The sequence below is a fragment of the Eulemur rufifrons genome, chromosome 7 (assembly GCF_041146395.1).
Source record: "Eulemur rufifrons isolate Redbay chromosome 7, OSU_ERuf_1, whole genome shotgun sequence".
Classification (NCBI taxonomy): Eukaryota; Metazoa; Chordata; class Mammalia; order Primates; family Lemuridae; genus Eulemur; species Eulemur rufifrons.
This window is the reverse complement of record NC_090989.1, coordinates 154979058-155006288: the sequence shown is the minus strand read 5'-3', so window position 1 is coordinate 155006288 and position 27231 is coordinate 154979058. Positions and strand designations below refer to the sequence as shown.

The 27231-nt window shown below is 58.1% G+C and overlaps 1 protein-coding gene across 3 annotated transcripts; it reads right to left on the bottom strand.

Moving 5' to 3' along the window:
• Positions 1 to 26911, bottom strand: GNAI2 (G protein subunit alpha i2). Of its 3 annotated transcripts, XM_069475734.1 has the most exons (10): positions 26172 to 26911; positions 20714 to 21704; positions 6561 to 6603; positions 6139 to 6280; positions 5802 to 5962; positions 3049 to 3177; positions 2503 to 2632; positions 2275 to 2428; positions 1640 to 1854; positions 1 to 981 (listed from the first exon to the last, which is right to left on the bottom strand). In XM_069475734.1, exons 1-9 carry the CDS (start codon positions 26226 to 26228, stop codon positions 1664 to 1666), a joined length of 1998 nt encoding a protein of 665 aa, XP_069331835.1. In that variant the 5' UTR covers positions 26229 to 26911; the 3' UTR covers positions 1 to 981; positions 1640 to 1663. The 3 variants fall into 3 exon arrangements, with proteins under 3 accessions (XP_069331835.1, XP_069331836.1, XP_069331837.1); XM_069475735.1 differs by lacking the exons at positions 20714 to 21704; positions 26172 to 26911 and adding an exon at positions 24356 to 24807; XM_069475736.1 differs by lacking the exons at positions 6561 to 6603; positions 26172 to 26911 and having other exon boundaries at positions 20714 to 20963.
• Positions 26912 to 27231: the final 320 nt, after the last annotated feature.

The following is a 27231-nucleotide window of genomic DNA, read 5'->3' as shown; positions in this document are numbered from 1 at the left end:
AGTTTTTTTCTTTCTACATTTTATTATTTCAAACCAGGTGAACAATTCCATAAAACATGTGAAAAAAGCAAGGAAGTGTTCAACGCTGAATGCCCCGGGCCTGGGGCGAGGGCATGAGGGCAGGCCCCTCAGCAGGCAGCGGCGGTTCCTAGGTTAGCGCTAAGGAGCTACATTTAGGTTAATGGAGCCTGGGCCCAGGGCCGCTGGGGCAGGGCCCTCAGTGACGTTGGCAGTTGTCTGGAACAGCCCTTGGAACCCAATTCTGTGGAGGGCAGGGGAGGGGTGCCGCTTGCGCAGGCGGCCAGCAGGGGGATGGGTGTAAACAGGCAGACACACTCAAGGCACAGAGTCACTGGAAGGGGGACTGGGTGGGTGCTGGTCAGGATCTGACAGTTTTAAATAGTTTTTCTCTAAAAAGTTTTCTAGGTTTGCAGGGTTTTTTTTTTTTCCTTTACTTTCATTTTTTTTAAAAAGCTACGAGAATGAGCAGGTGGACTGTGGTCTCCAGGAATGGTGGCGTCTCACGCTTCTTGTGCTTTTTCCTTTGGGGCCTCCGAGCGGCTGGGGGGTGGGGTGGGCAGGAGGCTCCCTGTAAACATTAGGACTTGCGCTGGGGCAGGGGCTGGTGTTAGGCAAAGCCAGGGGTCCAGGCTGGAGAAGTGGGTGCCCCTCCAGACACAGGCCTTGGGGGACTCAGCATGTGCTCCCCTCCCCTCCCCACAGAACAAGACAACGGTTAAAAAACCAGAACAGATGCCCAGAAAGGGGGTACCATGGCCATTCCTGGCACCTCAGAAAAGGGCAGGCTTCAAACAGGGAGGCCTAGGGCAACCCCTCCCCTACGTCTGGAACTGAGGGAGGAGATGGGGGAGCTGAGAACAGAGAGAAGATAGGGGAAAAGCGGCCAGGGGACAGGCGGGGAGCGTGGTCTTCTTGCCCCTATCTTCCTCAGGGGCTGGGGGAGAAGAGTCGGTGGTGGCCCTGGAGGTAGGGGACAGTCAGGTCATGGGTTAGGAGGTAGCCAGTGTGTACCTCTCTTCCCGTCTCCCTAGACAATGACCCTCTCCTTTTGTCCCACCTACTTGTTACCAGGGACACAGTTACCCCAGAGGAGTTAGTTTCTGTTGCTGGGTTACACAGAGGAGGGAAGTCACCCCCACCCCACCCTCACCAGGGCCAGTGGAGCCAGCCTAAGCCCAGACCCTCAGATAGGTCCGAGGGAAAGATGGCTAGGGGTGCGTGCAGAGCTGGTCACATTGAGCAGCAGGAGGTGGGCCCTATCCAGCATGCAGCTTCCGTCAGGCTAGGCCAATGGTCTGGTGGGTGAGCAGGTGAGATTTCTCCAAGGAATATTGGGACAGCTCTCTAGTTCTGTCCCAGGGCAAAGCCAGGCCCTTCTGTCTGGACCACTGGGCCAGGCCTACCTGTGCTACCTCCTCAGTGCCCTGCACCCCACTCACCTGACCCCTGATTCACCATCCGGCACTCCCTCCCTCGTCCTCTGGTCACCTACTGCCCCACCTGCTCCAGGTTCACCACCCCGACCTGGTCCCTCCCCCACCTCCAACCCTGCCCCTCCCTGGGCTCCACGCCCACTCTGTCCTCGCCCAGCCCCCTTCCTCATGCCCCTCTGGCTCACCATCCTGCCAGGCCCCGCTGCCCCTCAGAAGAGGCCGCAGTCCTTCAGGTTATTCTTGATGATGACGTCGGTGACGGCGTCAAACACAAACTGCACGTTCTTGGTGTCTGTGGCGCATGTGAAGTGCGTATAGATCTCCTTGGTGTCTTTGCGTTTATTCAGGTCTTCAAACTTACTCTGGATGTAGCTGGCTGCCTCGTCATACTTGTTGGCCCCTGGGGGAGACAAAATGGTGAAGACTTGTGCTGTGTGTGGGGCAGGCAGGCCCGTCCTACAGGTACAGCGAGGCTGTGCGCAGTGGATGGGCAAGCAGATACTGTGTGCATGCATGTGCACGACATGACAAGGTGTGTGGGCGCAAACGCAGGCCTAAGTGTGTAAAGAGCGTACCTGGTTGTGGGAAGGAGGATGCCCCTGTGCATGAGTTCAGGGACACATGCCCAGGTGTGTAAGAAGGGCCCCCCCCCATGTGCAGACCCAAGTATTCAAGCCTAAATGAGGCACCAGCTCCTCAAGAGTGTCCCATGGTCACCCATCCGTCCAATGGGAGGTGCCTGAGGGCCACCTGGTCACCACTGACTCCTCTTGGGATAGGCACCGCCCCTCCCCAGCAGTCTGTCCCACAGTCCCCACACCTGTGTACTCGGGGAAGCAGATGGTCAGGGGGCTTTGTGTGATCTTCTCCTCGAACAGGTCCTTCTTGTTGAGGAAGAGGATGATGGATGTGTCCGTGAACCACTTGTTGTTGCAGATGCTATCAAACAGCTTCATGCTCTCATGCATGCGGTTCTGGGGGCAGGACGGTGAGGTCAGCGCCAGCCACTGCTCCCCCCACGGCCCCCAGTATTCTCTCAGCCTCTCACCATCTCCTCGTCCTCGGCTAGCACCAGGTCGTAGGCGCTCAAGGCTACGCAGAAGATGATGGCTGTGACGCCCTCAAAGCAATGGATCCACTTCTTCCGCTCCGACCGCTGACCACCCACATCAAACATCCTGTGGATGGACACAGGATCACCTTAGCTCCAGGAAGGGAGCCCCAAGGGAGGCTCTCTGCCGCATTTCACAGTCTGCCAGCAGACTGAGGACAGAGGCCCACCCAGAGTGGGGCAGCTGCCTTCATGGAATCATCCCCACTTGCCCACCTCACCCCTGGTTCTGGGCCAGGGCACGTCTGGACTGGCAGGCCAGGGGCCCAGACAGCAGGAAGCTGCAGCCTATGGGGCAGGGGCAGCAGAGGCTGTGAGCGGCTAGCAAGAGGAGGCGGGGATGCACTAGGTGTGAGGACATGCATTCCCAGGATATAGCCTTGAGAAACCTCAGAGTGGGCTGGGGGCTCCTGGACCAGCTCTTCCTTCCAGCCCAGCGGTTGGCAGGTGCTGCCCTTCAACCCTGCCCACACGCCCGCTCACTTGAAGTGTAGGTCCTTGAAGGTGAAATGTGTCTCCACGATACCCGTGGTCTTCACGCGGGTCCGTAGCACGTCCTGCTGCGTGGGGATGTAGTCACTCTGTGCGATGCGCTCCAGGTCGTTCAGGTAGCTGGGGGTGGGGTAGGAGGGTCGGTGGGGGCCAGCTGGAAGAGGCCCCTTCCCACCCATCCCCATTTCTTAGGCAAAGCCCTTGCTTCTTTAACCCTTGCCTGCATTCCATTCATTGCTCTAATGAAAAAGCCTGGACCGTGTCACGTGCCTCCCACCCATGGAATAGGACTGGGAGGAGGTGTGGCTGTGTGGCTGGCCGGCCAGCCAAGCCCCAGCACCGAGGGTCTGAACCACACTTGCCTCGGACAGGAGCCAGGATGTTGGGGATAAAGGCAAAGGGAGTGGGAGGGGACAAATTAGTCCTTCAGGGAGGGATTCAGGATGCTAATTATGGCACCAGCCGCAGAGCAGCCTGGTGTGGTCCCTCGATGTGGAGCTGGACAGGTTAGGGCCTGCCAGGCCCAGTGGGCTCTTTGCCCAGTGCCCAATAAAATCTGGGCTCCTCAGGGGGAGGGCATGGACACCTGCTTGGCGGGGGTCCCAGGGGCTCCTCATTACCAGCTCCCTTAATTAGTATTAATGCCACCCCTGCTGGGCCCTGCTCTGCTGCCTGCCTCAATATCCTTGCCACGTCCGTGGGGGCTGGGTCCAGGCCTCCGTGCTGCTGCCCTGTGCCGACTTCTCACTCCTGGGGCAAGGCTGCTGGGGCCAGCCCTTAGCTCCCACCAGCAGCCAGGCCAAACCCAGACAGAGGGAAATGATCTCAGAGACACAGAGACAGAACAGAAAAACAGGAAGGGCTGCTGGGGACCATGACGCACGTGCTATGACCTGCATACTATTCCCCGCCCCCTACTGACAAGAGCCCCCAACCTGGAGGCCTTATGGTGGGTTTCATCCTCTCCTTTCTCCCCAACAGGTGGAGTCACCCCAGGGACCCCCTGCCCCGCTGCAGTCTTAGAGGACTGCTGTGAGGAGGGTTGGACTATGCCTCTTCCCTGTGGCATTCGCGTCCACACCCACCCCCGGGTGGTCTTGTCAAGGCATAAAGCTGCCTGGGAGAGCAGGGCCTGTGTTCACTGCTGAATCTCCACTCCCAAAACAGTGCCAGGCACACAGTGGGTGCCTAATGTCTGGAGAATGAAGAAACAGGATGATGGAGAAGTGGGAAGTGGTCTGGAGGTGGCTCTATCCCCATCCCCTTTGAATATTGTGGGCACTGAGGTGGTTTACCCCTCCCTGCCTCTGTGACCCACAAGCTCTGCTGGTGGCTGAGCCTGTGACCTCGGGGAGGGGCAGCACTGAGGCCTGGAGGCCCCTGCAGCATTTGGCTGTGATTTCACAGCTCCTGTGTGGGGCCACATTCACGAGGGCATTCAGGCCACAGGAGGTTGGGGAGGAGGCTGTCCATGTAACTGGGCCAAGGCTCAGAAATCACAGCTAGGCAAGACCCTCCTCCCACCCACCCTCGCCAAGGTCCAGCCCCTCTCTGGGTGGGCTCAGGATTATATGGGCAGTAGGAACCAAAAGGTATTCCAGAGGGAATGGCTTAAGTAGAGATAGGGGAGGGAAGATTAGAGTACAGGAACAGCAGCCTATCTGTGGCACCACCCCAAACCTGTGGATGTCTCTTATAGACCTGCAGCCCCCCTCACTGGCTAACAGCCTGTCTGCCCCGCACCAGTCCTAGCATATGGGAGGAACTGCAGGGAAGGAGTTCAGAACTGTGGGCCAGGCCCACACCCTGCAGGGGGTGGGGCTCCGCACCCCCTGCAATTCCCTAGCTGAGTCCTGGGCTCCAACCTGCATGCACACCTGTCACCTCCCAGAAAACCCTTTCCCCTCTTGCAGCCCTCCAGCCAGCCATCCTGAACAGCCTCTGTGTCCTCAAGCACAGCCAGCTCTCTACCACCTGGAATCCCTCTGCCCATCCCTCCTCTGGACCACCCCCATGCACCATGACACTGATACCCTAAGTTGTCATTGCATGGGACTTCTCTGCTCCACTCATCACTGTCCCTGAAGCCTTGTACAGGGCCTGGCACAGAGCAGGTTGCAGCAGATGTTCTTTAGAATGATTGTGGAGACAGATCAGATTCAATGGGCAAGGAGAGATGTGCTGGATAAGCCGCCCTGCTTGTCATTCCTCCTGGCTTTTCAGTACCATCTACCCCACCCCCACACAAACCCAAAACAAGGCCTTGGTTGACAGTCATCAACATCATAAACAGAGGCCGGGCGCGGTGGCTCACGCCTGTAATCCTAGCACTCTGGGAGGCCGAGGCGGGTGGATCGCTCGAGGTCAGGAGTTCGAGACCAGCCTGAGCAAGAGCGAGACCCCGTCTCTACTAAAAATAGAAAGAAATTATATGGCCAACTAAAAATATATAGAGAAAAAATTAGCCGGGCATGGTGGTGCATGTCTGTAGTCCCAGCCACTCGGGAGGCTGAGGCAGGAGGATCGCTTAAGCCCAGGAGTTTGAGGTTGCTGTGAGCTAGGCTGACGCCACGGCACTCACTCTAGCCCGGGCAACAAAGTGAGACTCTGTCTCAAAAAAAAAAAAAAAAAAAAAAACATCATAAACAGAGACCAGCAGTATCCTTTGGGGGGTACGCAGGCCCTCCAATCCAGCCTGTAGTCCAGACCTCCCCCATCCCCTGCCCAGCCCCTGGAGCACTCACTAGGCGGCTGAGTCGTTGAGCTGGTACTCCCTTGAGCGGCCAAAGCAGGCCTGCACACCATGGTCAGCCCAGAGCCTCCGGATGACGCCGGACAGGTCTTCAGGGAGCACACCCTGCTCCTCAGCAGTGCAAGACAGTGCAAACAGCTGCCTGGCGTCGTCCTGGGCACAGCAGTAGGTGGTCAGCCAGTTGAAGGAAATGTATCCCCACCCTGCCTGTCAGAGGCAGGGAGACCTCTGAAATGGGGCCCAGGCTAGGGTATTCTCAGGTTCCCCAGGACAAGACTTGCTCTGAAGCTTTTTGGGAGGTGGGGGAGGGTGGGGCAGGGTGCACATACCGCGCGGGAGGGGTCTGCAAAGTCAATCTGCAGGTTGCCCATGGCCTTGACGATGGCCATGATGGACTGGATGGTGTTGCTGTAGACGACCGCCCGATACTGCCGGCATTCCTCCTCGGAGTAGCCATCCTCATGGATGATCCTGACAGCCAGGGGTCAGGGGTTAGGGTCCCCAGGGCACAGGGAGTTCCCATGGCTGTCTGGGGCTGCTGGGGCCTACAGGGACCTGCTTCAGAGAAGGGGAAACTGCCCTTGACCCACCAGGACCTGAGGGTAGATGACTGCCTCTGAGAAGGTCCTGGGCCTTGCTAAGACTGGCTGGGCCTATACTGGGGGGCAGTGCAAGTCCAGAGGAAGAGGAGGGGAAATTAAGGTTTAAGGGAGTACCAGGTTTGGGAGCTGCCTCCCATTTCAGCACTTACTTCATTTGCTTGACAATGGTGCTCTTCCCTGACTCCCCAGCACCTGGAACAGAGGGCACAGGTGGTTAGAGGGCAGGCCCAGAGGGCCCCATAGGTGTGCAACAAGTGCCCAGCCACCTGCAGCCCTGGAGGCAGAACTCACTCTGCCCATCGTTGCACAGTGAGATGCAGGCAGGTGAGCCTGGCAGGCAGTTGAGCTCTCACGGTGCAGCTGGCAGGGCCACAGTGGTCAAGGCAACCCAGAGCACCTGTGCCCCATGACATACTCTCCGCAGGCTTTTGCCTCCCACAAGCTCCACTGCCCACCCTGCCTGCCCATTGCCCCGGCTGAGTTCAGGGGTTTTGGCCGGAGACTGGAGGCCAGCCCTGTAGTTTGCACATGCGCAGGCTCACCACCCCGTGTAGCGGGTGCTGGACAGCACGGCAACTCAGGCAGAGCTGGCAGGAAGGCGCCCTGCACACTCCAGGAGGGTGCAGTCCCTCTTCTCCCCACACTCTGAGCCTCAACTGCCAGGGGCCTAAGCAGGGGCAGTGTCACACTCCTGCCTCCTGGATATGGCCCAAGGCCCATCCCTCTGCTCGCACGGCCGAGGTGTGCACTGAGCAGAGGAGACTAACACCTGGGTGACGCGAGGTATTTCTCTGTCTCTCTCACAGACACACACCCACATGTAACCCTGTACCGACTCAAGCTGCTTCCTTGGCCCCTGCTCCATATTTGTCCTTAGCTGGTACTGAGAGATTTGCTGCATTCTCTCCTATGTTTGTCATGGCAGCCCCATAAGCATATACTGTTTCTGCTCCCATTTTATAGATAAGGAGCTCAGAAATTGAGGCTCAGAAAAGTCTTGGTCCAAAGTCATGCAGCCCGGACTCAGAAGGGCAAAGGGTTGCATGGAACCATGATGCCTAGTTCTAAAAATGTGGTTCAGACCCTGCAAGACAATGCTCTGGGAGGGTGTTTACAAAAGCGGATTCCCAGGTCCCATCCCAGACTCACAGAGCCAGGTCCTGAGTAGTACAGCCCAGGAACCTGCCTTCCCCAGGAAGTCTGTGCAGTGAAGTGTGAAGACCAGGCTGGGGGCTAGAGGGAGTGGGGGCAAGGCCTCACCTCGCTCCCTTGCTGCTCCCTGCCTTGGGCTCCAGGTGGAATGGCCCTCAGCTGGGCCCCACTCTCCTTCCCAGCCTTTCCCCAGACCCTCTGCTCCTGCCCCATCACTGCCAGCCACACCTGCAATTGCCAGGCACTGCCTCTTGCCACCTCTAGGACTTTGCTCATGCTGTTCCCCTTGCTGGGTCTACCTGCCCCATGCCCCATCCACAGTATCCCAATTCTCCTCATCACTGTGGCAGGTCTGTCACTCTGTGCAGCTTAGCAGAGTGGGTGGTGGGGTCGGTGGGAGGTCAAATTTAGGGACTCTGCCCCGCCCTGCCGCATCCATTGGGGCTAGTCAAGACCACCTCAGAGGATGAAGATGCTGACAGAGACTAACAGGAGCAGCAATAATAATAATGGCAGGGCTGGGACCAGCACCCACTGTGAGCCAGATGCTGTTCCATGCCTACCACATCTGCTACTGACTTTAATCTTGTAATCTCTGCACAGCAATCCTGGGAGGTAGGTTCTTTCCTCACCGCCTAACAAATGAGGAAGCTGGGATGCAGAGCGGTGGAAGTCACACAGCTACGGTCCCCTCTGTGGGTAGTGCACCTTGCCCACCATGTGGTACCTCCTCGAGCTGTCCTAAGGGCCTCGTACAGCAGCTGGGCCACGCAGTCCTCAGAGCCCAGCTGCACTTGTCACTGGGTGCACTCCCTGCATCCCCAGGCAGACTCTGGTCCCAGTCGCTGCAGCACTCAACAAGCCACAGCAGGCACGGGACAGGGCGGTGGGTCTCCCGAAGGGCCCTGCCTGCCTTCCGTCCCTACCCCAGACCCACATTTTCCCAGATGAGACTGAGGTGTAGCTGTGGCTCTACAAGAGTGTGTCTGGGAATGTCCACATCCCATCGGCCACCCTGAGGGGAAGGGTCTGAGCTCTCCTCACAAATGCCACCAGGTGCCTGGGATCACTGGGTTTCCCAGGCTGGGGGCAGAGGTGCAGGCAGGCAGGCAGGAGGGAGGCGGCTGGGGTAGCGGTGCCCTCTATCACTTCAGCCCCTGGGCACTAGAAACACCAGGCCCAATATATCGCCGGGGTGTGGGCTGTGGTCAGATAGCAGCGCCACTCCCTCCCCATTGGGCTGTGTGGCAGAGGAGCAGCCAGGATCTCACATACTTACACTCCTCCACCAACAAAGTGGGGACGTGAGGAGAGGTCCAAAAGTAGTGCCACAGTGACGCTCCATCGTGGAGGCCCCTCCCCTCCGGGGCCCAAACACCCATCGGGACAGGGAGGGCAGCAAGGGGAGCAGTAGCTTCCCACATGCTCCCACAGGGCAGGAGGAAGGGGCACATCCTGGAGCAGAGGAAGAACCAAGAGCCACAGTCTCAGCCAGGACCAGGGCCTCTGCTGGGGGAGCGGAGGCCAACAGGCTGAAGTCGATCACGCAGTAGATTGATCATGCTGGCCTCAGCCAGGTGAACTGAGACTCCAAGCGGGGTAGCTGTCCAGGGCACAGGGGACCTGAGATCTAGGGTGAAGGCTGTCCCCTCCTGTGTGACTTTGGGACACCTGCCCACCTGATGCATCAGTTTCCTTATATAGCCATTAGAGGCGGAGAGGGTATCTGGCCGTTTGGCCACTCTCTTAGGAGGTGGTGTGGGCCACTCTGTGACCCTGCCCAGTGATAGGGATGACTGCACAAACTCCCTTTGCATCTGATTTTCCTAGCAACAGCAGACCTAGTAGATGCCGAGGCAGGCAGCACCTGAGCAAGCAGGGCTGGGAGCCAGGACACTCGCTCCCTGGCCCAGCCAGCTGAGGGCTCTCTGCCCTGTTTCCTTCAAGTCTCAGTTTCCCCTCCTGAGGCCTCTCTCTCAAATTCTAAGAGTTAGGAGGGCAATCTCTGCCCTCAGCAGGGGCACTGCAAAAAAAGCCCCACTTGACAGGTAAGTAAAACAAGGTCATGGAACCTCTACCCCTGGATGCAGGGCGGTCCCTTTGTCCTTCCAGCAGCTGTGACTCAGGCGGGAAGCAGTGAGTGGTAGGACAAAGCGTGGTGCTGGCAGCCAGGCAGAAAGCAGGGGGGAACACCGGGACAGAGCCATGGGCATGGCCCAGGAGCAGCCCCAGCAGAGAAGGGGCCAGGAGCAGAGGTGGGTGGAGCCCCAGCACCTGTGTGGAATGGGTGGGGCAAAGACCTGGCTCTCAGGCAGCCTGCAGGTTAGGTGTCTTGGGAGCTGTGGGGCAGCAGCCTCATTCTTCACTCTGGCTGGACCCCTTTTCCATCGGGATCTGATGGATCTCCTCTGAGAGATAAGCTGACATGTGGCCCAGAGTTTTGCTTGCACCCTGTCTATGAACACCTAGCTCCCCGCCTCATCCCTGTGCCCTCCTCTCAGGAGAAGGAGCTTCACCAACTGACTCCAGATTGCTGCAAAGGAGCCAATAGAAGGTGGCAGGAATCAGCCCCTCCTGCCCACAGAGAGCCCCATCAGGTGCTCCATCCCCAGCTGGGTGAGACCAGAGAAGCCCACAGAGGTTCCCTGAGGTGGCCTTGGCATTCTCACTGGGCCACACCTCTTCCCACCAAGGAAGAAACCTCTGTAGCTCTTGCCCTGTGGCACAGCTGCTGGGCCCACAGCAGGCAGGCAGTAATCGCAGTGATGTGCTGGGCGCCAGCAGCTGCTCTGCATTAGAACATCTGCTTCCACTCCAGGAGCCCCGATGGAGGAGGGAGCCACTGGGGGAAGGGAACAGCAACACCCCACCTGCGTGAACAAGGCCAGCAGAGCCTCTGCAGCAAGAGAGGGGCCCACAGGTCCAATCGCTTGCTGCTTACCCCAGGCCCCAGCATTCAAGTCACTGCTATCTGTTCATCTGGGACCTTCAAACTCCTAGATGAGGCTTTGATCTGCTGGGAGGCTGTCACATGCTGCTGTCCTCTCTGGCCTCAGGTTCCTTTGTGCAGAGGCTGCGAAGCCTCAAGTGGCTGACCAGCCCACCTCTCACTTTCAGATCCTCTGCCAGGGGGAGGTCCAGACCTGCCACAGCTCTGATGCCCATCCTGATCCTTCCTGAGATCTCCCAGAGGTTCAAGTTATCACTATTTTTCTACCCTTTGGAAGACTACAGATTCTCTCCAAGCCTCTCATTCCGGCAGCCTGTAATGACCATGCTGTGCTGGTCACTGCAATGGCAACCCGAGGAGTGGACTGCTGCGGTCATCTCATCTGAAGGAGAGCTTTTGAAGACTTCAGATAAAGAACAGATGAGCGACGAACAGTGGCCAACAGGCTGATTCTGAGCAGTAGTAGGTCCCTGCTGGGACTTAGCGTAACCTGGGACAGGAGTGGAGCCACTAGCTCCTCTGCTGGCTTTTTGCTCTGAGTTCATCACTTCCCTTCCACACAACCCGGCACTCCTACACGGCTGGGGGCTTCTTCCTGACCAGGGGCCTCACCACTGACAGTGCTCACCGACCCCACACTCTCAGAAAGCTGGGCAGGCTGGGTAAAAGCCCTCCCTGCAGAGAGTTCCATGCTGGTGGGCTCCCCTGGAACACATGGGGCTAGACAGAGCAGCCAGCTGACGTGGCAGGCCCGAGTGCAGAGATTCTCATAAGCCTGTGGCTGGGACCACAGGGTAGACTTGGGCAGCAGCCCAGCTCAAACCCACAGCAAGCACCGGGCGGGCCCACCCCCCCACCCCCACCCCCCCCCACCCCCACCCCCCCCCCCCCCCGCCACACACACCCCACCCCCGCCTGGCCTACCCCATGGGGCAAAGTGGGGAAAATGGGGGTGAGCCCTGGGAAGCCCACTCCAAAGGCAGCCTGCACACCACCTCCTACTCTCACCCCAGGAAGGTGCCACATCTCCAGCCTAGCCTGCCGTTCTCATGATCCCATCCTCCTGCACCCTCTCTCTCCCCCTCCCTCCCCTGGCCCACACCAGGTCCACGCCCGGCCACCACCAGAGGGAGCCCAAGCCCAGCAGCCAGAGACACAGTGGAGGAGGTGGGGGCTGGGCAGGGCCAGGAGCGTAATTTCAGAAAAGACGCCTAAGCTAGGGACCGCGCAGGGAGGTGCCCCACCCACCACCCGCTCCCTGGGAAGCTCCCAGCCTGCAGAGACTCCGCACACAGAAACAATGGGAATAGGAAGGAGGGGGAGAGGGCCCAGCCAGACAAAGGCGCTCTAAGCCCCGCCCCTGGCGTCTCTTCCTTCCTCCAGGTGCTGCTCTTTGGCCCTGCAGTCTCTCCAAGGAGGCTCAGCACAGGTCTGGCAGTGGGAGCCAGGAGGGGCCTTGCAACACCCCCACCCAGGCGTGTGGCCCAGTCTTACACAGGATGCCCCAACAAACACAACGTGTCCCTCCCTCCAGACTGGCACTTGGGCTGCCTCCAGCAGCTCCCAGGGGTTCCTTATGCCCATCAGGGAAGCGCTAACCAGGGCCTGGCTTGCTACTGCCAAGTCAGGGATCTCTGTGCAAGGGAAACTGAGGCCTGGGGTCCTGCCCACATACCAGGAGGGCTTTCTGGGGCAGGGCTGTGTCTCCTTCAGTGAGGCCCTGTCCACTGTACACAGGGAAACTCAGGCACCAGGTGAGGAAGGCCAGCCTGCCATAAAGGAGGCCCTGAAACCCATTCCTCATTGGCCCCTCAGGCCACAGGTCTCACCCTCTGCAGGAGCCTGGAGATGGTGGATCAGACCCATGTCACACAAGGAGCCAGGACATTTGGCTAACCCCTCTTCCTGGAAGCTTCTTCATTTCAGGAATCCCTTTGCTGTTCTCAAGGTGCCAGAATAACCCCCACCTCTCTTCTGATTCATTGTGGTTGGACCCTGGGTGAGGTGCCCAGAGCCTGGCCCTCAGTGTCTCCATCTGTGAAACGGACACTTCAAGGGAGTGTGCCAAGCCCAAGGCCTGCCCTGAGCAGCCTCCCTCCTCCTTCACACTCACCCAAACTGCCTCAGGGCCCAACCCAAGCCAACAGCTGTCTATACCGACCATGGTAAGAATCCTGCCTTTCCAGGTCCCAGCACTGGGCACAAAGACGGAAGAGGACCTGAGGTCACACAGTGAGGAAGGTGAGGGATTGGGCCCTCTGGGACCCAAAGTCTTGAGTGGCCATGAGGTTGCATGGCCTCATGGCCCAGAGAGGCTTGGACACTTCTGCTCTTGTTTTCCTAAACCTCTCTTGGGCCCCTCAGCCACCTGATCTGACAACACAGAACACAACCCCTAGGAACCTCCAAGGGAGAGGGCAAGGTCCCACCATGCCACAAAACTCAGATTCAGAGGCCATGGAGTTTGAGGAATTAGCCACACTAGCCATCATGCAGTCACCAGCAACAACATGGTCACATTCAGCTGCCACATGGTACCATACACACATCCACCACTGAGCCTGTGCTCACAGTGGGAGCCCTACAGGGACACTCCTCCCTTCCACTCATCCGGACAACTCCCAGTCCCAGAGGCCCCCACCCTGCAACAGCTTCTGAGCCTTCCTCAGGCCTGTTCTCAGCCCCTCGAAGACTAGGGGCTGTGGGAGAAACAAGCATAATATTAGAGGAAAAATGAAGTGCTAAATTGCCAACTATGACATGAGCATCACTGTGAGGGGGCATGGACTCCGAGGAAGGGTGGGAAGTAAACATGGGGCATCTATCTGTATGTAGGATGAGGTCGCCCATGACCACGTGGCAGATTTCTGGTTTCAGCAAGATAGAGAGATTCGTGCACGGTGTCTTGGCTCCCACATTCCAGGGCAGACAGCCCCCTTTCGATATCCCAGGAATTAAGGCCCCTGAGGCAGGGCCCCCAGGCATACGCAGAACACACATGTACCCTCACAGCATCTGCCCATTGTCCTGACTGATCAAGACTGATCAATTCCTGCCAGCTGGCACACACTCCCAAGGGGCCACAGTATTTGAGAGCAGGTGCTCAGTCACTACCTGGGTCATATCTTGGCATCTCCACTTATTGTGTAAGTCATATAATGTCCCTGAGCCTCAGTTTCCCCACCAGTGAAATGGGTGTAATGCCAGTCCCAGCCTCACAGGATTAAATCAGACCATGAAGAGTCCAGCTCCATACAATAGCAGAGGCTCAATCAGAGGCAGCTGCTGTTATCACCAGAGGGGAAACTGAGGCCCAGTGAAGGCACCCCCAGGCCCAGTGGGTGGTGGCAGGGGGGAATCCTTAGGCTGGGCCAAAGGCCCCTCTGTCCCCCTCCAGATGGGGGAAACCCAGAGTGAGCTAATCCCGGGGCTGCTGCTCCATTTCCAGGCATTCATCTCGGCCTGTGGCTGGCCTTCCGGCTTTGGAGGGCAATGGCCGCTCGGGAATCTAAGAGCAGCCCTCTGCCTTCCTGCTAGCCCTCCCGCCAGCGTCCCTCTCCCAGCCACCACTTCCTGTGGCCAAAGGAGGGGCCTGGAGTCCTTCTCAGAGGCACCACCTTCTCTGGGATCCTGGGCCCAGCAGTTCCTGGGGCAGGACAAGGGACAGACTACCTGGATCGGCCCAATGCAGTGACTGCCAGTAGGGCGGTCCATGGGAGTGCAGAGATGAGCCTGGACAGATGCTTACCTCCTAGACACCCCCAGTTGGCAATGCCCTGGGGGGCCCTTGGGCTTGTACCCCCCCACCCTAGCACCAAGCAGCCTTCTGGCTTCTTCCTCTTTTGGGCTCCTCCTCCCCCAGCTGCTTCCTCCTTTTCCTCTGGTGTGGACACCACTTCCCTGAGAGGCCCAGCCCTGCCATGCAGACTTCACTGCCCCCTCCTCCTGCTCCCTGCCTGGGGCAAGATAAGGATCTGTGGGTGCCGCTATCAACACTGCCTCTGCATAACCTGAGGCTGTAGCAGCCATGAATCCCCCAAGCTACAAGGACACCTTCTCTCCAACAAGCCTTATTAGATCCCACCTTTAGGCCTTTGCTCAGACTGGCCTGGCACTACCTTCCAAGCCTTGTAAGTGGACACAGAGGGCCAACACTGAAGGTCCAGCCCATCAAATGTCTGGTGAGATTTGGGAGATTATTCCTCCCAAACCACCAAGAGCAGCCACAGCCCCAAGAAGTAACATCAAGGTGAGGGTGGGGTTGGGGTTTAGTAAGAACAAGAGCTTCAGGCTAGAGGGGCTGGGTGGGGCTGGGCAGAGGGGGCCCCACCCTGCACCTGTAGCTGAGGGAGGGGCTGCCTGAGAGCATCAGGTACCAAGGCCACCATCTAAGGCCACCAATCATTTGCCCTCCCCAGGGCACCTTGCAGAGCCTTCTTAGGCAGGGCCCATCAGCTGTGGCCTGACCAGAGCCTGCTGATTCCCTCCCCCTCCTCACTGAACTCCTAGCCTGGGACTCCTGGCCCAAGATGCTGGGAACATCAGACAGCTGCCTGGCCTATGCTTTGCTCCCACCTGCCCAGTCCTGCCTCCCCCACAGCACAAACGGGTGACAGGGAGGCAGTACTCAGGCTCTGGGTCAGACTGCCTCATCCTGTGCTGGGGGTGTGGTCAGGGCACGCCCTGGTCCCTCAGTGGCTCAGAGCTTGGGGGGACAAAGCTTCCTCCATCCTGTTCCTGCCAAGTGAGTGGCTGGCTTTTAGAGACAGAGACCAAGAGACAGACACAGCCAGGGACTGACATTAAGGGCAGGGTATCCAGGGCCAGTGTGCCTGCCTGTGGCCTAAGCAGCCCCTATCCCAGCTGCAGTGCTAGAGGCCTAGGACCTCACTGGGATCTGATCACACTCCCTTCTCAGCACCACCTGCTGCTGCTTCCTGGGTAGACAAATGTTCACAGGCCTGGGACACCAGCAGTGCCACTCAGTGACCCGGCCTCTCAGGTGAGAGGCTAGCACCGGGAGGGTTTCCCCACTTGCTGACAGGCTGCCCAGTCCCAGAGCGGTCCTTGACCATGCCCAGCTCCCATCTGGAAGCTTAGGCTCCACTTCAAACATAGTGGGTGGCTTGATGTCGCCTCAGGGCTTCTGGCATGGAAACCTGTGTGCCCCAGCAGGCTTGACTTCCACCTCCAGCTACAGCTCATTCCCTCTGTCCTAACCACCTGCGCTGCCCTCTGTCCAGGGTTCCCCACCTCCCACCTCCATCTGCCTGGGATCCCCCAGCTGAGCTCCAGCTGCCCTGATTCACCTAGTCTCCCAGCTCAGGGGCATCCCTTATAGGACCTAGTCTCACTCTTGCCCCAAAGGTTTGACTTCTCACGTTGGCTGCAGCAATACTGGCTGATGGGCAGGGCCTGAGCCTAGTGAGACTGGGCAGATGCAGGCAGAGGGGGTCAGAGATGGTGTGGACTCCCCCCAATTCCTAGTGTGGGAGCTCCATCCCAGCCAGCTCCTGCAGACAAAGCCTTGCCCAGCCTGGGGGAGGGGTGGGAAGAAGAGACTCAGAGGCCCAAGCCACCCCGCCCCCCATTCAAGTGCTAATGAGCTCCAGCCGGGAAGAAGACGGCTGGAGGAGAAAGTCAGGGCTGGAGGCCCGCCTGGGTACCAGCCCACCTGGCACCCAGGCCCTGCCACACTCCCAACTCTAGGCCCCCAGAGTTTGGGCCTAAGGTCCCCAGGGCAGTCTGTCACTCCAGCTGGCACCAACTATCTGCATGCCTTGGTTTCCCCACTTGCTGTGAGCAGCTGCCTGAGAGCAGAGGATGGGGTTTCCCAGGGCCTTGATACTAGGGCCAGGCAGCCTCTAGGATGGGAGACCCCTTTCCACCAAACTCTCAGCTCTGCAAGAGTCAAGCATATGGTCCCTCACCCATTTTCATACCTCCAGGCTTTGGTGCACTGTCCCCACAACACTTGTGGCTACAGGCAGGCACCCCTGTCCCCAGGTTATACAGAACTGCCAGGGGTTCACCTGATGACGGGGTTCTCAGCCAGTGCCCTAGGTGGAGCAGGGATTCGAACCCAGGTCTGTGTGACCCCAGGAGCTGGTCCAGGGAGGGTGAGCCTCCTTCTCTAGGCCAGGAAACACCCACCCAAGGCCTTGTTGTAATCTAAGCCAGGTCTTCCCGCTGCAGTGCCCTTGCTGAGTTGGTCCCTCCAACCCCCAGTGCCTGGTCCTGGCAAATGGTGTTCAGTTTTCAAGGCCGCCCAGAGAACCCCTCCTCCATAAAGCCCCCCTCACAGTACCGCTAGAGTCTACTCACCACCCAGCCAGCCACGATCCCAGGCCAGCCTTGCTATCTATCTCCGGCTAGACCAGGCTCCAAGTGGCAGCCCCAGGATCACACTTATCCCTCTCTCTGGGAGCTATACCCTGTTCATGGAGGTGTTCAATAGCTTCCATATGCATTCCATATGCAATAGCTTCCATATTCTTTCCATAGGCATTTATTGGGCACCTATAGTATACCAGCCCTTTATCAGAGACACAGATGGGACGAAGGTCATAAAACTCCCTTCCTTTTCTTTTGGTACACTTAATTGAGCCCTTGCTATGCTCAGTCTCTACACTGGCCAGGCCCAGAACTTCTGCAGCATTGTCCTGGTCTGAGCCCCAGGGCTCTGGGGCAGCCGCAGCCGCTGACAGCTGGAGCAGCCAGCTCAGGCTCTATTAGCTATTGGAGTATCAGAGACAGCAGCCCTGCAGCAGTCCCAAAACAGCCTGAGTTGGAAATAAGAATACAAAGCTACTCTCCCATATGAACAGTTGGAGTCCCTACCATGTACTGTGCCCCGTGACAGGCTGCAAGCTGGTCAGCAGGAGTTCCTCACAGGCTGGGGTAAGGGCTGACTCCGAGCTGTCAGCACAGCCTGTGGTGGGGCTAGGAGGAAACAACCCGAAGAACTTTTCTCAGTGTCCCCTTAACCTGGTCATTGGCCCTGCACCGGCCCCCTGCCACCTGCCACCTGCCCACGGTATGCCAAACTGTGGCTCAGTGACCACCTCCTTACTCCTCCTCTACCCATCCCCAAACCAAGCTCACAGGACTCTTCATTCAACAAACAGATGAGAAGCACCCAATAGGTGCCAGGCTCCATGCTGGGCACAGAAATGTAGAGGACACAGCCCAGCCCCTGCAGTCTCAAGGGAGAGCAGCTGGGCAAATACAATACTCTGATGGGGAAAGCAGTAGCACTGGGAGCCAGAGATGTTTTAGCAGCCTCCATGGAGGGAGGATGTCAAGGAAGGATCCTAGGAGGTGATCCCTGAATAAAGTTTTAAAGAACAATCAAGTAGGGAACAACGGATGCAAAGTCCCAGGGGCAAGAGAGAACTGTTGTATTTATACTCTAAAGACTTCCCGGAGCCAACAGCAGATACTGTCTCTCCTTTTTCTGTGAGGCTTTCCACACAAGCCCATCCCAAATCAGAGACTCCTGCTCCCCCCACCCCCCATGCACACTGTGGCTTTCTTTCTCCTAAGTGCCCAGCCCACGGCCCCAAATCCTACCTGGGCCTAGCTGGTCAGTAAAGCTGAACTGGGTAGGGACGGGGAGTACTCTAGGAGTAGGACTGATACCAGCTCCTCTGCTCCCCCTACCAAGTTGCCAGGAGAAACTCTTTTGCCAGTGTGTACCACATCTGCCTCTGCCCTGGTGACAGTGACTGTGCCTGCCTCCTGGCAGGGCTACCCAGGACAGGAGGGAGCCAGTGTGCGGGCGGGGCAGCAGGCGTGGTTCTGGCTGGGAGGGAAGGCTGGCAATTGCCCAGCCTGTGTCCCGTTGCCCTGACAGAGTCTCCCGCTACCTGGGACAGGCGCCCAGAACTCTGAACCTGCCACAGCTGGGCTCCCATGGCCACCTTATACCTGCATGGAGAAGAGATGGCTCAAGCTAGGACCCCTCCCCGGGCAGCCAGGGCAAATTGAGTCTTCAATTCAGGCAGAGCTTGGTCTCACAGCCCTTTGCAGCACACTCTCTGCAGCGTCTTAACCCCCACCCTGCATCCCCCACAGGAACCTCCATGAGGCTCTCATTCTCCCCATCCTGAGCCTGAGCACTCCTTTGGCCCAAACGGAGGAAGCAAAGTCCAGAGGGGCAGGACCCTAGGATAGACTCCCAAGGCTAGAAAGTGCTGAGCCATACCCTGCACCCCTGGCTGCCGCCAGCCCAGTGTGGGAGGGGTTGCCAGGTCCCACTTTGTCTGGCCCAAGAGCTGAGCTGGGCTCCAAGGCGCAAGCCTAGTGGGATGAGGGACCCTTCTGGAGTCGGGCACAGAACTGGCCAGGAGCCCTGTGTCTCCAGCCCTATGTTCCAGTCCCACACCTCTCAGCCACCACAATAACTGCAAATCAGCCTGGGGAGAGGCTGGCTACAGACTCCTTGCTGGGCACCGGGAGGCAGTGGTACCGGAAGTGCCCTCCCTGGGCCCAGCGGGCAGCGACAGCGACGGGCATTCCGCCGCGTCGACACCCACTCACTGCCGCTGCCGCACTCACAGCAGAGACAGGAAGAGGCAAGCGCCCAACGCAAAGCAGCCCAGGAGGCTGGGCCGCCGCCCCTTCCCGCCCCTTCTCTTCCTCCCCGGCAGCAGCGGAGCGGATGCCATTTTGAAACCTCTGGGGCTGTGCCCCCAAGGCTGGGCCTGCAGGGACAGTCAACAGATGGTCCAATAATGGACATACGTGCTGTTCCTCAGCCACAGGCCCAGCACAAAAAGCCCGGCTTTTCACAGCCTGGGGGCCTGAGGCAGTTCTGGGGCCAAGGGCCACACCCCCCATACTCTATCCAGCCTATAACACTGCTGCGCTGCTGCAAGGGCCTCCCTTCCCCCAACCCTGAAAGCCCCCAAATTAAAATCAGGCTTCCACTGGGCACCACCCCTGCTCCCCAGTAGGAGGCTGGACTGGGACAACCACCAGGCCCACTGCGTTTGCAAAGGGCCAGCTGTCGCAGATGCTCAGAGGCACTCTGGCCCACCCCCAGCAGACCCTCAACCCCTCATTCAGCCAGTACCACTACCCCTCACAGGGCCCCAAGATGCAGCAAGCCCTCGGAGGCCACGTCCCAGGCGTGTTAGCCCAGAAGGGGTGTGGGAAGCCCAGCACCTATCAGCAGATCTCTTTGGCCACGGGGCAGCAATATGTCGGCTGTCTCACCACTTCCACTTCCCCCCACCCCTCCAGCAGCCACCATCTTCCCCGGCTTGGAGGTGGCCACAACCCCAACTCCTCCATACTCCCTCCTACTTCCTAGACTGGCCTTGGAAATGCGGAAACATAGAGCCAACGGAACCTTCCTGGGAAGCTTGAGGCCTAGCCCCCTCTCCCAGCACCACCAGTGGAGCCTCAGTCCAGCCCCTTTGGGGTCTGCCTCACTTAGCCTAGGTCTTTTCCAGCCCCTGGGCCCCCTCCTCCCAGCCCAGCCCACCTGGTGCAGGAGGGTGGAGGAATCTGAGGAAGGCCAGAGAAGGGGGAGAGGGTTTGGGGAGTGATGCCTACAAAGAGGGATATGGTGGGCCAGAAGCAGGAAGCAGGGGTCTGGGGTCTCAGAAGGGGCTCCAGGTGGGGAGAGCGCTCAAGAGCAGTTTCCCACTTGAGAGGCCCCTTGGGGTCAGAGTGCACAGGTGGAGGATGCAGATTCCAGAATAGGGATGGGGCACAGAAGGGTAGGAGGGAGTGGGTGGGGGCCTGGTAGGGGCCCCAGGGGATGCTCATGCCCAATAGGAACAGAAGAAGCAGGTGGGGGAAACAGGTGGAGCCTGAGGGTGGGGACCAAGTCAGGTTCTGGGAGTTTGGATAAACTCTAGGGAAGGATGGAAGGACAAGGTAGGGGCTCTGAAGTTCTGTGAGACTGGTTAGCAAGAGTGGATGGCCAAGCAGCATTCTGGGCAGCCGGTGTTAGGGCACTGTTGGTTTGGGGGGGTCTGGGATGAGTTGGGGGTCTGATCTGGAGTCTGGGCTAGGACCAAAGGTTTAGACCAACCCAGAGCTTCTAACCCTTATTTGGGGGTCCTGGCCAGGCTGGAGCTGGGGGTCCAGGCTAGGTCTGGGAGTTTGAAGCCCTTGTCTGGAAGTTAAAGTTTTTGTCCGGGGATTTGAGCCGGGAATCAAGGGTCCCAGCGCGGGGTGCGGCCTCACCCAACAGCAGCAACTTCACCTCCCGCGCCGCCTTCTCGCCGTCCTCCCGCAGGTTCTTATCGATCATCTTAGAGCGCTCGGCCGCCGCCTTGTCCTCGGCGCTCACGGTGCAGCCCATCCCGCCGTCCGCCGGCCCGGCCGCCGCCCGGCCCCCACACGGCCCACGGCCCGGCTCGGCCCCGCCCGACCCACTCCGCTCCCGCCGCCGGCCCTCAGCGGGCAGCTCTCGGATCAACAGTTCCGAGCGTCTGCGGGAGGCGCCTTCCCGGCCGCCGCGCACCGACGGCGGGGCGGGCCGGGGGTGGGGCTCCGGCGAGCCGAGCCGGGGACTGGACTGGGGCGGGCCTAGAGGTAGGGCCAGAGGAGATTCGGGGCTGGTGATTGGCTCGCAGCGGAGCGCAGGGACACGGTGGGCTCCTCCCAAGCTCCGGCCTATGCTGGGGTGGGGGGAGCCAAGCGGAGCGAAGGCAACAGGGGAGGAGCCAAGCCCAGGCCTCGGCCTCTGGCGGGCTGCAGGCGGGGCCGGGCTCCGATTGGGTGTGGAGCGCCGGCTGCGGGACCGCGGGGCGGGCAGAGCTCTTGGCCGGAGGGTGGGGATCCGGTGCCCTCGCGGGCCGCGCAGGAACCAGCCCTCGGAGTTTCTGCGAGTTGGCGAGTAGAGTGGAGGAGGCGTGTCTTCGTCCCTTCTTAAAGTTAATGAACCCAATAAACTTGTTTTGGGATCAACAGAACCCAGGGGCCTTTCTGGACTGCGGTTTTCTGTCTTAAGACGGGTTTGCCCCCTTATCTCTCTAGGTTGCATCAAATCAAAATAATGATAATGATGATGACGATGATGATGACGATGACGTCGATTGCCACCTCTACACCTTTGCCCAGGCTGTCTCCCTCTCACCTGGGTGCCTTCTCTAGTCATCCAAGGCTTATCCATCCTTCCCTGATCTGCTGCTGGGAGGCATTTCTCCTGCAAGCAGCCATCCTGGACTCCAGCCTGGGACCAGGCAACCAGGGGCCAAGGAAGAGGGGGGAGAGCAGATAAGAGGCAGGGAGGGAGGGGAGAAAGAGAAAGAAAAAGAGAGAAAGTAAATCGTTGCCCCTGGACTTCTGTAAACAAAAGTGGCCATGATCTTACGACCTGTCCCTTCCATGGCCTGTCCACCTCTGGGGGAGGCTATGATCCTATGCCCCACCCTTCTGCAGCCTGTCCCCACTGGGCAGTAGCTACAACACTATGGTTGGGCAAAGGTGAGTTGGAGGCAGCAGTGTTTCTACCTGAACTAAATTCAAGTCTTTCTGGTCCTGCTCTCCAGGAGAAGCCCACAGCTCCAACCTCGTTTGAACATTTGAAGGATCTGCCAAGGACTACCCAGGAAGGTGTCCTGTGTGGCCCCAGTGCCATGAGCCAGGGAGGCCCCAGCCCTAACACAGGGAAGGTGCCTGAAGCCAGGCAGGGAGCTTGTCACCAATGCTTGGCCATCCACAGCCCCCTGTTTAGCACAGTCCCCCTCCTTACTACCCTGGCAAATACCTTGTTCCAGCTCCCAATCCTCAGGCTGTCTGTTCTCTCTGGAGTGTCTGTGTCTCCCTAACTGAATGTCTCCCTTGTTGAGGAGTCATTGGCCTGTAAGTCCTCCAGTGATTCCTCCAGGGCTCCCTCCTGCCTGGAGCCCAAGCTCACCCAGGCACTGCCACAGGCATGCAACAAACATGGTGAAAACACATAATGCCCACCAGGGACAGAGAGAGATATACTCTATACATCCACATGCAGCCTCCAACGTGTCTCAAACCCACAAAACACACTATGAAAATGCGTGCACCCAGCCAAGAACACAGTCTGTCCACGCAAAGACTACAAATCCAGCTCCAAGGCGGGCCCCTTCCCCTGCCCCCCCCTGGCCCCGCCCCAGGCTTGAGAGCCGATCCTCCCTCTTCTGGCCTCCCTAGCCTGCTCCTAGCAACAGCCAACAGCTCTCTCAGTTGCCAGGCAACAGGGAGAACCTGTCAGCCCCTTGGAGGCCCAGCTCTCAGGAGGTGGGTGCGACACAGACCCCAATCTATGGAGGTGGAGCAGGATGGGGCCACTGAAAGGAATGGCCTCAACCAGGCCCAGGCCAGGTCCTGTGGTTCTTGCACCCTTCCCAGGAGTCAGCCACTCCTTTCCAGCCATGTACTCTTCCAAGGGAGTCCAGCAAACCCAGCTTCCATACTGCTGGGCTACTCCTGCTCCTTCTCCATGAGGGTCCCCAGGGCTATGGCCAGGCCTCTGCCAGCCACTCCAATTATACCCCTCCCACTCCAGGATCTCAGAACCCCACATGGTCATCTTCAGCCTGACTTCTCCCCTAATTGCCAGCCCCATGTCACCACTGCTCTGAAGCACTGCCCCCAGATACCACGGGCACCTTGAACCCACACTGTCCAGAACTGGGTACATCCCATCCCATGGGCCCCTGCTCCTGGGCTTTCCACCACTTCATGGCCCCCTCCACCAGCCAGAGCAGTGACCCTCCAACCACCCCCACATGCTATCGGCCTCTTCCCCTCCTCAATTATCCTTCAAATCTGTCCCTGTTCTCTGTCCCCACTGTTTCCCAGTCTAGGCCTCCAGCCTCCTCTTTGGTTTTCCTGTTTCCCCTACAACCCATCCTCCACATGGCAGCCAAAGGGATCCTACTGAAAGAAGTCACATCACTCCCTTGCTCACAAACCTTCTGTGGCTCCCAGGGCCCTGAGGATAAAGCCTACACATACTAGATTGGACTCTGGTGGAGTGGCAGTTGGTAGCAAGGACTCTGGGGAGCAGTCTGCAAACTTGCCAGCTGCCTGTTAATCTGGATAAGTACCAGAAACTCCCTGTGCCTCAGTTTTCTTATCAGTAAAATGGGTCTAACAGTTATACATACCCAATGCACAGGCTGAGGTCAGGACTAAGGGATGAAACATGTTACATGTTCAGAACATGCATGGCACACCCAAAGCCCTCCACAGGGGTGAGTTTATACAGTAGTGACTTTTGTAAGGCCCTATAGGGGCTGTCCACATCCAAGAATCCACCTTGTCTCCCTCCATTTGCAACACACTGGCATGCCAACAGACTGGCTTGCCTTGTCCTCTCCACTCCTTGCGCTTCCCCTCTGATTCCCTTACCCCATAAGCTAATCCCTCCTCCCTGGCTTTCCCTGGCTGTGAGCTGGGCCTCTCTGGCTCCTACTGTCCTGGGGCTTCCCCTTCTCCACCCAGACCTCACTAACCTGGCAGCGAGTATCTCTCACCCAGGAGAGATTCTGGGCTCCTTGCAGGGTGGCCAGTAAATATTTGTCAAGTTAAATGAATGAATTGTACAAACTATCCCACCCTACCAGGGTTCTCCTCATCCTGGAGCTGGGAGGGGTATAAACAACTCATCTTGCTGCCCCTATAAAAATATTCTCTATAGTTGTATATGTAGAGAAGGGAGAAACCAGTGGTGCCTGGGAAGGTCAGGATGCTTTCTTGGTGGTGGTGGTGAGTCCTAGAGGGAGAACAGTGAGGAAAAACATTCCAGGAAGAGGGAACAGCACATGCAAAGGTAGAGAGGTAGGACTGAGAAGGTAGGTTTGGAGGACCAGCGAGAAAATCAAGGGTGAGAGCTGGAGAAACCACTTGCTTTGCAGCTGAGTCAGCTGACTCAGAATGGGCCAGGACCCATCCACAGTCACCCACTGAGGTATGTTACAGGCATCCTGGTTCCTTCACACTCAGGAATCCAGGGTCCTTTCAGGAGAGGTCATTTTTGGGAGAAAGGGCAGCTGCCTAGCCAGGTTCTCATGAGCACCAGAGGCAAGACTTGTCCCTATGCCCACCGGCCCAGTACCACTTGGACTAGACCATAAAGGACACTGAAATGATATCAGCAAAGCTGAGGGTGGCCCTGTAGCTAGAATGGAGAAGTGGCAGCTGCTGGCTCACCCCTACAGGCAGAACAGCTTCAGGGCTCACCACAGGCCACAGAGCGGGTTCAGCTTGTCCTGAGTTCCTACCAAGCACCATCCCTGAGCAGGGTGAAGAGACCCCCCTCAGTGGACTATGACACCCTAGCCTGTAGGCTCCAGGAAGGGGAAGCTGCCAGCACTTCCCCAAAGGCAGTTTCAGGGTGGGTATGTGTGCCTCTGCCCAGAGTCCAGGACCAGGCAGGACCCTAGGTTGCCCAGAGTCCAGGATCCTGACTATCCCACATCCATGGCTTCCAGGTGGCAGAGAACCTCTGGCCAAGGACCTGTGACCACCAAATCACAGCCTTGCAGACAGGGCCCTGGCAGCTTCTGCTTACAGATCTCTTGCTCCCTCTTGCAGCTCAGCTCTGGGTGAGGCTCCACCTCCTGGTCAATCTCCTGCACTTTCCCCTTCCTGCTTCTTAGCCTAGTGGCAGTTCTGAGATTAGAGTCAACCATCTTGCCCTCCTCCGCCCTCCCTGCCAGGCCTCTCTTCCCAGGCCTCTCTTGCCCCTGAGAGGAACAGCCCCAAGCCTGGGGGCCCTAGGCCCCAAGGTCCCCCTTCTTGGTCATCCACCTGGAGAACTCATGCCCCAGTACTCCTTGCCCAGAAGTTTCTGGGTTAGGTAAGGAGGTCCAATCTGACACACGGCTGTCTGAGTCAGGGGATGGGGCGTAGAGTGCAGGTGGATTTAGAGGGAGGGGTCATCTGTTCAACCACTGTTTACTGTGAACATACTGCGTGCCAATGTGCAGAGAACTGTAGGGTAAGGGAGATGGCTGGGACCCAACCTTGAGGAGCACATACTGAACAAGTAAACAGGGAAATGGAATTTTACAGTTTCGGAGGAAATCAAGAGGATGACACTAGAGCCACTGGGAGGTATGTGCAGAAGAAAACAGTCTGAGGAGGGGAACTTTGAATCATGGGGAGGGACCAGTCATGTGACAAGCCAGCATAGAGTGAGGCGGGGGCAACAAGAAGTGCAAAGGCCCTGGGGTGGGAAGGAAGTGAATGTGAACCAGAACAGTGAGAACAAGAGGACAGTGGTGTGAGAGGGGACTGCCATGAAACATCCCTGAGAAGTAAGGCACACAGGGGGCTCCCAAGTCCCCACGAGATGTTAAGGTGGTAGCACCATCATCTCCAAACCAGTGACCCATGTCTAGCCCTGCAAACCCAACTGGTCCTGGCATTCAGGGTGCTCCTAATATAACTGGGGAGGAGCCGCCCAGGCCCTAACAGGGAACCCAGGGAGCTCTCAGGGCTTTCAGGCCAAGGTCTGAACTAAGCTTCTCTCCTTCTTATCCTTGAAGAGTTCATCGTCCAACCTGTCGCTCTGCCTACCACATACACAGCCTCCAAAGGCCACCTCCTCTGGGAAACCCAGGGTCCTTGGAGGGCCTGGGAAATGATAATCAACTCTATCCCCAGGAGCCACTGCTTTGTTGCTTTGTTCACATTATTGCCTAGTCCTCCTTACCATGCTGTCCAAAGGCTGGGGCTGGTAGCCTCTCCCGCGACTCGTTAGGACTGTCATTACCACTGCTTCCTGGAATTTAATTTAATGAAGAAGCAAAAACAGCCCTAATGAAGGTGATGCAACAGCAAGCAGTCCAGCAAGATACACCATGCCACCTGGGCTCAGGGGCTTCCTGTGGATGGTGACTAGGAGGAGGGGAGGAATAGAGGAGAGGGGGACCTATCCTGGGAGGGAAGCTTGTCGCTCAGCCCTGGAAGCACATAGCATTGCTCTCCCTGTACTGTAGGGAGCAAATGCTACAATCAAAGTCAACTAGCCAGAGTTAGAGAAATGGCCTGGTAAGGAGCTGCTTTACCATGTTGGAGAAAAAGCTTCTGAGAAAGCCAGTCCAAAGGCCCTAGGGTGAGGGCCAGCATGGCAGTCAGGCCAGGGTGTGGGCTAGCACCAGGGGTGGAGGTCAGCAAGGGCCAGTGGGGTCCATGGGCAAGAAGAGTTTAAATTGTATTTCAAGTGTGATGGAAACAACCAGAGAGTTTTTAAGGCAGAATGACATGATCTGCTATTTTAACATTCCCTCTGGCTTCTTTGAGGAGTACGGCCTGAGGACAAGAGAGAAAGCAGGGGGTGGCCCCCATATGAGGGTGATGGAGTGAAGCCTATGGGGATAGGGCTGTCCTGTGTCTTCTGAGATAAGGAAAGCGGGGGCAGGCAATTATAACTGGGCTGAGTTTTTGTTTCCTCCAAGTCTGGGCTGGCTGGTCCCCCCACCTCCAACCCCACCCGCGTCCAGCCTTCCTTCCAAAAGGGCGTAGCTCAAACACATAAAGAGGGGTCTAAAGGGGTTCCCAACGTACTCATATCTGCTTCTCTGCCTTTGTGGACCCTTCTACCTCCAGGAAGCCTTCCTCGCCCAGACCCCAGGGACCCCAGGAGGGCACTTCGCAAGGTAAAAGGCTGGAGGATCAGGCGTGCAGCCGATTGCCGCGCAGAGTGCAAGCTCACAGTATGCTACTTGCCGTCGCCCTGCCCACCGCAGCCCCCTCGCAGCCCCCTAGCTCTT